The sequence below is a fragment of the Parasteatoda tepidariorum genome, chromosome 7 (genome assembly GCF_043381705.1).
Source record: "Parasteatoda tepidariorum isolate YZ-2023 chromosome 7, CAS_Ptep_4.0, whole genome shotgun sequence".
Lineage (NCBI taxonomy): Eukaryota > Metazoa > Arthropoda > Arachnida > Araneae > Theridiidae > Parasteatoda > Parasteatoda tepidariorum.
In genome coordinates this window covers 70512039-70522159 of record NC_092210.1, presented here as the reverse complement: position 1 = coordinate 70522159, position 10121 = coordinate 70512039, and the positions used below count along the sequence as shown (strand labels likewise).

Genomic DNA, 10121 nt, shown 5'->3' with positions numbered 1-10121 from the left:
TGTGTATTTACAAAGAACACAATTATAACATCAAATTCAATTACAGATGGAATAAAAAAATTTTAACTTATAAAATGATAAGCTTATACAAATCAGCAAAACTTAAAGAAAAAATTTTAAAATGCATCTCAAAAATATGTTAGTTTTAAAAAACGTAGTTAGTAATTTAATAACTAATCTATCAGTAGGCTATCATTAAAAATTAAATAATACTTTTTCAAAAATATTGTGTAGAATATCTTGTTAATATTTAAAGCATGAACTTTTATGTTAAGAACTGTATTTCAAACTAAACTTAAGTTAAGAACTGCATTTCAATCCTATTAACAAATAAACTAGTTTTCAATCCTTTCCTCACTTTGATAGATTTTAATAATAATTAGTTGGAATTTGAAAATGTTTTTACCCTTTCTCACTTAATGACTCAAACTGTAAATATTTTTTTTCCTCAAAAAAATAAATAAATAAAACAAAAAATTATAATTTATACAAAGGTTATAAAAATATATAATAAAGGCAATTATTAAGGAAAAATAACTGGATAATAAAAGCTACATGGAAATATAATAAATAAAAATTTTTACATAAAAGAGATAATTAGGTATTAATACACCCGATGGCTAAAATCAAATATAAGTCATTTCATGTCGTATTTCTAAAGTATAACAAGATACAATCAACAAAATTTCAATTTAGCCTATATATAGTATTCATGAATGCAAAAGTTATGTTCCAAAATGAAAACAATTTGTCAGAAATAAAACAGAAATAGATATTTTTAAAATTTTAGCAAAGAAAGAAAAAAAAAGGCTAGCTTTAGAATTTGTTTAACTTTAATTAAAAATACCATAAAGGATATCACCTTTATGCAATCCTTTTCATTTAAATCTACAATCCTTTTTAATTTGAAAGAGGGTTTTGGTGATTTTTCTTCATAAAATTTAATAAATGCTTGAACAGATAAATTATACAATTTTATTTTCACAACACACAATCAGCAAACTGCTCTAAGTAAGGAAATTATATAATCACTAACTAAAACACTACACTAATAAAATTTTTTTAAAATTATCCAACTAAGCTCACTACATAAAAATAAAATCATAAACCACAAATACTAATACTACATATAAAATTCTAGAATTAAAAATATTCACTGTTAGTATTGAATAACATTACAAAAATAAGCAAAATAAATAGGACAGTAAGTCAGTTTCCTTAAAAAAAGAAAAAATAGAGAGCTAAAATTGCATAGTCTCAATACATAATCCAATTATCATGCATAATTGGAATATATTTATACAGTAGGGAACCGATTATCCGGAACGATCGGGACCATCGCTATTCCGGATAACTGATTTTTCCGGTTTTCTGAATCNACATAATCCAATTATCATGCATAATTGGAATATATTTATATATTTGTATTAATTTGCTAAAAAGCAAAAATCAAAATGATCAATGAGTTTTCGATGAATGAGTAAGGCAAAATTCCATTGATGAATAAAAGGACTCCATACTGTACATCTTGTTCTTATGCCCAATACAAGTTTGATTCAAAAGAGAAAAATATAAAGCTTTGCATGAATTACTGAGAAATTAATAAAATTGCTTTTATGTCCTTTATATGTACACATAAATATAATTACCAGAGTTTTATTTCAGAATAACTATGAGACACAATTTTTAGTCTCAATGAAAAAAAAATTTCAATTATGCAACTGTCGCAACTAAAGTATAAATTATGTGATTTTTTGCATATCAAATTTTTTAGGAAAGCCACACTGAAATTAGTTCACAACTGTCAGATATCTTGACCTCGTAGAGTTAATAAAAACAAGGGAAAAAATCACTGATGAGACATGCAGTCCAATTTAAAGATATTGAATATCAAGTCTAACAAGTCCTGAAAATGCAGTTACAGAAGAAACCTTTTCGTATTATCCTCACTATCTCAATAAACTCCAATCAATTTTCATTTAGTATGAAACATAAATTTTGTATATATTCTGTAATAACTAAAATATAAAAACAAATTAATTATTTTAGATTTATAAGTACATTTACATATTTAAGTTTAGATACTTTTTAAAATATTTTACTTAAAAATAATGACTATGAAAACAGATAAATTATATTAAAGATGCTTTTCGAATTTCTTTAGACAAGAGAGCAAGCACTTTAAAATTAAGCTTTTACTTTTATACTATTAATATTTTAATATTTAAAGAATTACGATTTTTTTAAAAAAGATATTAACAATGCGGTCAATATTTTTTTTCACTTGGATGAAAATTATTATAATCATTGAATAAATTAAAAATAAGATTATAAATGCTTTTTCCTAAATTTGGAGTCTTTTCCTCTTCATATTGAATCAATTTTGCATCACTCTCATAGAGGATGTTGGTTACAGATGGACAAAACTCATTCAAACAGTTATAAAAATAGCACATAAAATGTGCTCTTTTAGATGACTAAAGAGGCTTTGTCAACAATCTTAAATGACCTTGACAAATATAGTCATCTCTTAAATAATTTTAAGGTGAACAGGCAGGCATGATAAACGTATTACTTAAAATTATTAAATGTTTTGCATCTTCCAATGTTATTCATCAACAATTATACTTATCACAGGATTTAAAAGTTACTTATAGTAAATGAAGTATAAAGAAAATTAATAAAATATATCAGTAGAATATTTATTTTGATAAATTCAACCATAATATAGTTTGGCAATTTAAAAGAAAAACAAAAATAAGAACAGAAAAAGGTTCATTTGCAGCTAATTTTCTCTTAGAATTAAAAACAGTTATGGTTAGCTAAATTTCTAAATCTAGCAACAATAATACAAATAAAATAGTTACCCTTTTGATTCATAAAATGCATCAAATTAATTATCACAGATAAACCTTGGAACATTAAAAAAAAAAAATTTTTTTATGGGAAAAAAAAGAAAGTCTAATGTAAATGCAAATATTACAGGAAAACATACTTTAAAAAACTTTTATGCTTTTCTTTCTCCAATAAATTTTGCTATTCTGGAGTGATGTTAATCACCTGCATATGATTATTACATAAAGAGTTAGGAATTCATTATGATAGTAAATCATATCAAGATGCTTTATTTTTTACAAACCTAAGTATCTTTTAAACTTCTTATTGACTAAATCTACTCAAATATATTAAATAAATAAGAAAAATTCTTTTAATTTAATTTGACAGGAATTAAAAGTGAATACTAAACCTATTTTAATACATTATCCAGATTAAAATAATATATAATTCATTTAAAATTTTACATTAATAATAAAAGTATTGGTTTTAAAGTCATGGAAGAAAGGTGGAAACGCAGATGTAAAATATTAGTTTTTTTAAAAAACTAATTTTTATATTGTGATATGCTTGGCTATTTGATATTATTGTAATGATAAAAGAAAAGAAGGAAAAAAAAAAGAGAGAGAAAAGACAGGCAACTTTAAAAACACTCATTTTTCACAAAACTTATAAATATTATTCTAGAATTAGTAATTAAAGTAAGAGAGCTATGATTTTATCATAGATTACATCAGTTTGAAAGTACATGAATTTAAGTTTATTAACAGGTTTTTAAACAAAAATAAAAAAAAATTTCTCAATCATAAATGATTCGAAGCAGATAAAAGTATATAAATCAGACATATTCAGCATACAAACAAATTAAAGTTTATTTTTGGTTATTTTGGGTACATTTCCTCGTAAAAAATACACTGAAAGCTTTATTTCTAAGTAGTTAAAAAAAAAACCATTTAAGTAACATAAATAACCTCTACACAGCTGTAAGAGTATAAATATTTGTCTAAAAATAATTATTGCATGAAAATTGTATGCAATTTTTTTTCACAAAACAGTGTTATTCAATTCCCTTGTACTCAGAATATTGAATTAATTTACATCAGTAAGGATGTAATTTGCATTTGAAGAAGAAAAAAAAAACTCTAAAATCTAATTTATCATATTTTTCACAATTTTGCATTGCGCACTATTCTTTTTATATGCATAAAAACTCAATATAATATAACTATACTTTTAATGAAATAATGTATTCCACTAACTGAAATAATATGCATCCGCTATTCAAAAGTTTGAATGCAAATAAATATTTTTCCATAAAAATAAAAACCTACAAAATGTTTTTAAAACCTTATTTTTTGAATAAATTTGCATTGCTGATTAAAATTTGATGTTTTTAAATCAAAATAATTTTATTATACTTTTGTTTAGTATTGCTAGAAAAACTTCATGAATGGTAAAATAAACAATTTTAACATAATTGCAACAGGGAAAGGAGGCTTGCATGAAAACAATAAATTAATACAGCATTGCAAGCCTCCCTTCTTACAAACATAAATATACAAGTTACCGCACTCCCTCATCAGGACCTTTATTCATTGTATTATAATTTGAAACAGGACTTTCTATTGCTATATCTTGTAACACAAAATTTTCATTTTCTTGTTTCCTTTTATTGAAGAAGTCTGAAACACAAAATACCTAAAGAAGAACAAAAGAATTAATGATTGTTCATAAGCAAGTTGATAACCAGTGACATTTTCAGCAAAAAAAAAATCAAATAATATAGAAGGAAAAAGATTCGTAAGACGTGTGCTACAGCACTCTGAGCTGAGTTTGAGCACTTAAGTTTATATGATCTTCCTTTTTTTTCGTTAAATCTTTACGTTTTTAGTATGCTTGTGAAAGCATGACTCACAAAATTCTGTGAGGTCTATTTTAAAATAGCCAGAAAATAATTTAAATAACCAAAAATCATTTAGAAGGTTTTAACAGTATAATTATATATTGTTATTATATCACATGAAGAGCTTTAGTGAATTTGAGTAAATGAGCTGATTGCGATCAAAATGTGAGATAATTTAGTTACATCTAGAGGTATTTCTGAAATTAAATACAAGTATTTTTGTTAGTTTTAATACAAAAATAAAAATAATTTTCAATTTTTCATTAAAATAATGCAGTTTCATGCAAAAATGACATATTTTAATTAATTAAAAATGTTTATTAGACAGTTTCCTTTGTGTGATTAACTACGCATTCACGATTAGTTAGATGATTCTCACTTTTTTTTTTATTATTTTAAACTTCTTAACTTGGAATCTAGATGTCAAGAAAACACCTGTTTGAAGAACAAAGTCATATTCATCTTCAAGAAGAATTCAAGTGAAATTAATCAGCAAAATGGAGGTAAGAACCACAAAAACCTCTTGTAGTTAGCCCGATATGTTTTTACCAAAGTATGATTTGCATATGTTTCCATGTAACTTCTACAAATTTTTCAGGCAATACCTTCATTTTTGTCTTCAGTAACTGTATAATTTGAATTCCTTTTCCTGTTAGCAGGACTCTTTTCCCAGCATACTTTTTTATTCTAAAGCTCCGTGATAACTCACACGTGCTAATTATACAAATATACAAATTTTTTGATATAGGAATCTTCAAAACTCCCCCATAAAATGTTATAGCAGCGCAAACAGTTTTGAGACCAATCAGGGAACCTTGTTTGAGATTTTTAACATGCATGTCGTTATTAATACTGAACTCACTTCTTACAGCAGCATTGCCATGTAATAATATAAGCAGGGATAGAACAGCAGCATAATCATTTTGGAGCAAATAAAGTCTGATTTTTAAAGCATAGTGCTTCTAAAATTCAATTTTTGAGCACATAAATTAACATTTCATATCATACTAGCTGAGATCCCGTTCTTAGTTAGGGAGCGAAAAAAAATTTATTAATTGGTTATTTAAGAGATTATGTTCAAATTTGAAATTTATATACCAACACAATTAATAATCCATTAGAAATATTTAAGATAAATAAAAAACTAACAGCCATAGGAAAAAAAGAAGTTGAAAATATGAAAGCGAACAAAAAAATCCCCTTAATTCATTAAATAAAAATTGAATGGTAAAAAAAATATTATTTTCAGGTAAAAAAAAAAAAGGATCTACAAAACGTCAAAGAAACCTAATCTATCTGAAACGCCTTTAAGAATTCTGTGTTATCAGGAAAACGCTCATAAAAAGAAAAACATTATATATGAAAATGAAACAAAAAATAAAAATCCATCTTAATCCTTGAAAGAAAATTTTTAACTGAACATCTCAGCTTCTCAGTCCAATTTCTGTATTTTCAAGAGAAAGTGAAGAAAGAAGAATTAAGTCTAATAGAAACAAACCCTCTATACTGTGTCATAATAATGTTGATAATAACAAAAGCTTTTTTTTGAAAATAAAAACCTAGATAGAAGGCAAGAAAAAAATCATCCTTAATTTTTAAAAGAAAAATTTAATGTTAAAAACCTCAATTTTTCTTCACATGGCCATATTTTTTTTTATTTGAAAAAAAAAAAAAAAAAACTAAAAGAATAATGTTTATTAGAAATGTTCTTTAAAAATGCTATATCATAATAAAGCACTGATGAAAAAGTTAATAAAAAAATCAAAAGACAAATAGAAAAGAAATTGTTCTTAGTTCTTAAAATATTACTTTAACATTGAAAATCACAGTAATCTTGTGAAAGGTTCTTACCGTGCAGGAAAAAAAAGTGACAATAAAAGAATAAAGTCTATCAGAAATCCTCTGATAAAATAAAACACTATAATAAAAACAGCAAAAACAAAACAAAAAAACAGCGACTCAATCTTTATAATAAAACACATTGAAATATTTGATTAAATTGGCATTTGGCCAACTGAATGTTCTGCAAAAAGGCTGAATAGTGGCAGAATATTCGAAATATCTCTACCTATTACCAAAATTAATTAAACACCATTCAAATAAAAACGGTAGGGCGTTTTTTTTTTATGTTTCTTTTAAAATAAGTCATACCTTTTCTCCATTAATTTTGCTTTTTAGAATATATAGCTAATTAGTACATATATATAGACTTTTGTGCATAGGTTGTCAGGCTACCAAACGGATACTATTACCATTTAATTCATCATCATTGATGACAATAATGTTAGGCGATTTTTTACGATCTCCTAAAGGAATTAGTGCAATTTCTCCAATAATTTCGCTTTTTAGAACGTTTCTGCTGCTTCAAGTAATAACTAAAATCAAAATTAATTAAGCATCACTGGATTCAATAATAGTACAGTGATTTTTACGGTTTTCCCGAGTACCTTTTAAAACTAATATTTTTTTTTCATTTTGAATGCCGTTGATTTTAACAATTTAATTTTATAGAAACACATTTCAAAAGCATAACTGTATACAATGATTTCAGATAAATTATTGTACTATAGTGTGACATAGTCATCCGCCATCATAGTCATCAATATAAACGAATGTTATATATTTAAATAAAGTTATATTAAGAACTTTCCCGGAAAAAACTCAATTTTTTAAAAATGTCACTAAGGTAGTTCTTTAGCTAAGCTGTTCAAATAAGAAATCTTAAATATCTAATTACGTTAAAAAATTATAATGAGAATAAATAAAATTAATATTCTTACATTGATTGAGGCAACGAGGGTTCCTAGAAGAAAACCAATTAAAACATCACTCCAATGGTGCTTGTAGTCTGAAATTCTTGATAAAGCAGTGTACCAAGTCATCATAATTAAAATAAATTGTATAAAAGGCTTCAAAAGTTTGTTTCCTTTGACACACATGCAGCTTTGAAGATAAAGCTTAAAGAAAAGAAAACATCAAAACAAATAGATCATAACTTTTGTTTGTTTAATAATAATAACAGCTAAACATAAATAAAAACAGGCTATTATTTGGAAAAGCATTTTAACACAAAAAGTTAAAAACAAATATTGCTAACATTCCCTGTGGCAGNTATAGTAGTTATATCAGGTACAGAAACAAATCAGGTGAAAAAATTAATATTGAAGTTGAGTAATCAAAATAATAAAATACGAGGTATATCCACAAAGTAAGTTCCGTTTCTATTTCTATCCGCGGTAGCTCTGCGATCGCAGTTCCGAGCATGTGCGCTAGTTACTCTGACTCAAGCAGAAGAATTGTGCGCCCTTTTCAGATACCTGCTGCCGATATGTTCTTTGTAGTGCTTCTTTATGATGTCAGCCTTAATTGAAAATGCCGCCGCTTGCGAATTCAGATCTGTGATTCGTTTTCTAAATGCAAAGAAAGTTAAACCATGTGAAATTCATCGGCAAATCTGCGAGGTTTACGGACAAGCTGCTATGAGTGATTCAATGGTTAGAATATGGGTCAGACAGTTCAATGAAGGACGTGATCAAGTCCACGATGAAGAACGATGTGGACGCCCGTCTTTGGTTACTGATGAACTGCTTTACTCAGTTGAAGAGAAGCTTAAGCAAAACCGTAAGTAACCGTAAGACTGGGACGTGTTTGACCATCCTCCGTGCAGCCCTGACCTCGCTCCTAGCGACTTTCATCTTTTTTTACACCTAAAATCTTTCCTTGGTGGTCAACACTTCAACGATGACGACGAGTTGAAAGAACATGTTACTACGTGGTTGAAAACACAGACGGCGACCTTCTATGACGAAGGAATACAAAAACTTGTGCCACGCTATGACAAGTGCCTACAAAATTTCGGAAGCTATGTAGAAAATTAGTTTCACAGTTGTAGATTTTTGTGCAATAAATATTATTTCTGTATCTGGACACGTTTTTTTTTATATAACAAAACGGAACTTACTTTGTGGATATACCTCGTAGTATTGACTATAACCGAATTCTAAAAGCAAAAAAATTAAAGCAATGTTTGTTTCAATTTTTTCTACATCTAATTAATTTTATCTAATTAATTAGATTCGATTAATATTGTACTGACTTACTGAAAGATTTTTTTTTTTAAAAAAGGAGGTAAATAAAACTTTTTTCGTGATCAGATTAAGTTCAGAACGAAAAAAATACACAGCGCTTGTGATTTCGCACTGTATTGTGTAAATATATAGCACTGATGCCACACGAAGTATGCAGAAGCAGTTTCCGACTCAATATGCTCAAGTCTAATCAACATCTCGAAACGAAATAGTCTTTATCAGTACTGAAACATCGGTATTAGAGCCATATTCATTGGATGCGTTTTTTTTCGCATGCGTATGGAAACCTGTTTGAAAGTGACCAGTAAATATTTTCCACCAATCTGGTTTTCATTCGCATGCTAAAAAATCGTAGATAGTGAGATATCTTTCAGGCTTTATTTCATTTATCGTTAGATTGCGTTTTTTTTTTTATTGACGATTTAATTCAAAGCATATAGGCATTTTTAGATGTTGTCGACTACCATCTTATTTCTTTTTCGGAATGCCGCCTTGATAAATCAGTTTTCAAATTTGTTTTAATTATTGTGGCTTCACAACTGCAACAAATAACCTTTTCGCTAGACATGATTTTTTTAAAAAAGAATCTTTTTACGCATGAAATTTTCAACATAAGTGCAAAAAATATAAAATGCTCTGTTCTCATAAAAAAACACAAAGCAAATTTCTGCGCCAGTGATAGAGGCCGAAGTTGGCAAATTTCCAAAAATAGCTTAATAAAGGGGAAAAAAATTCACCCCTTTTTATCCAGTAACTGTTTGTGTTGGAGATTAACGGAGAATTACGAGCGCTTTCTCCTTCCGCGGTACGCTAGAAAAAAAAATATTTAAAACAATTCTGTAAGAATTTTTTTTTTGTTGGTAAAACAGCTTCTGTTTCTGCAGAATTTATTTTGAGAACTTTTGTTTGTGGCAAACCAAAAATTTTTATTTCCCAAATAAAAAAAATCTTTCTGCAAGAACTCAGTCGCTTTCTGCGACAATGTCGCTGTGTTTCTGCCACGGGGCTAACATTTGACATGAGCATTAATATTTTATAAAGGATGTTTAACTATTTTGCTTCATTAATTCAGTTCTGTAAAAAAAATCATAGAAGAGCACTGCAATTTTTCATGGAAATGCTAAATCGGAAATTTCTTACTACATTAGACACAAAATGAATAAGCACAAAAGATTGAAAATTATGGACTGTTCTAATATATATTATTATTGCAATTACGAATAGAGTTTCTGAATTTCAACAACATGTTGGTAAATTCCTTCAGCTTTTTTTTCCCTTTTAACATATATATATAT

At 27.1% G+C, this 10121-nt stretch overlaps 1 protein-coding gene across 1 annotated transcript in view; it reads right to left on the bottom strand.

The window, feature by feature from the left end:
- Positions 1-1528: 1528 nt before the first annotated feature.
- Positions 1529-10121, bottom strand: part of LOC107444236 (putative phosphatidate phosphatase) — a 22048-nt gene continuing 13455 nt past the window's right edge. The window contains exons 5-6 of the mRNA XM_043044417.2: positions 7519-7695; positions 1529-4533 (exon numbers count right to left, since the gene is read on the bottom strand). Of these exons, the coding sequence (XP_042900351.1) occupies positions 4399-4533; positions 7519-7695 (312 nt within the window). The 3' untranslated portion in view covers positions 1529-4398. The remainder of the gene's footprint in view (positions 4534-7518; positions 7696-10121) is intronic.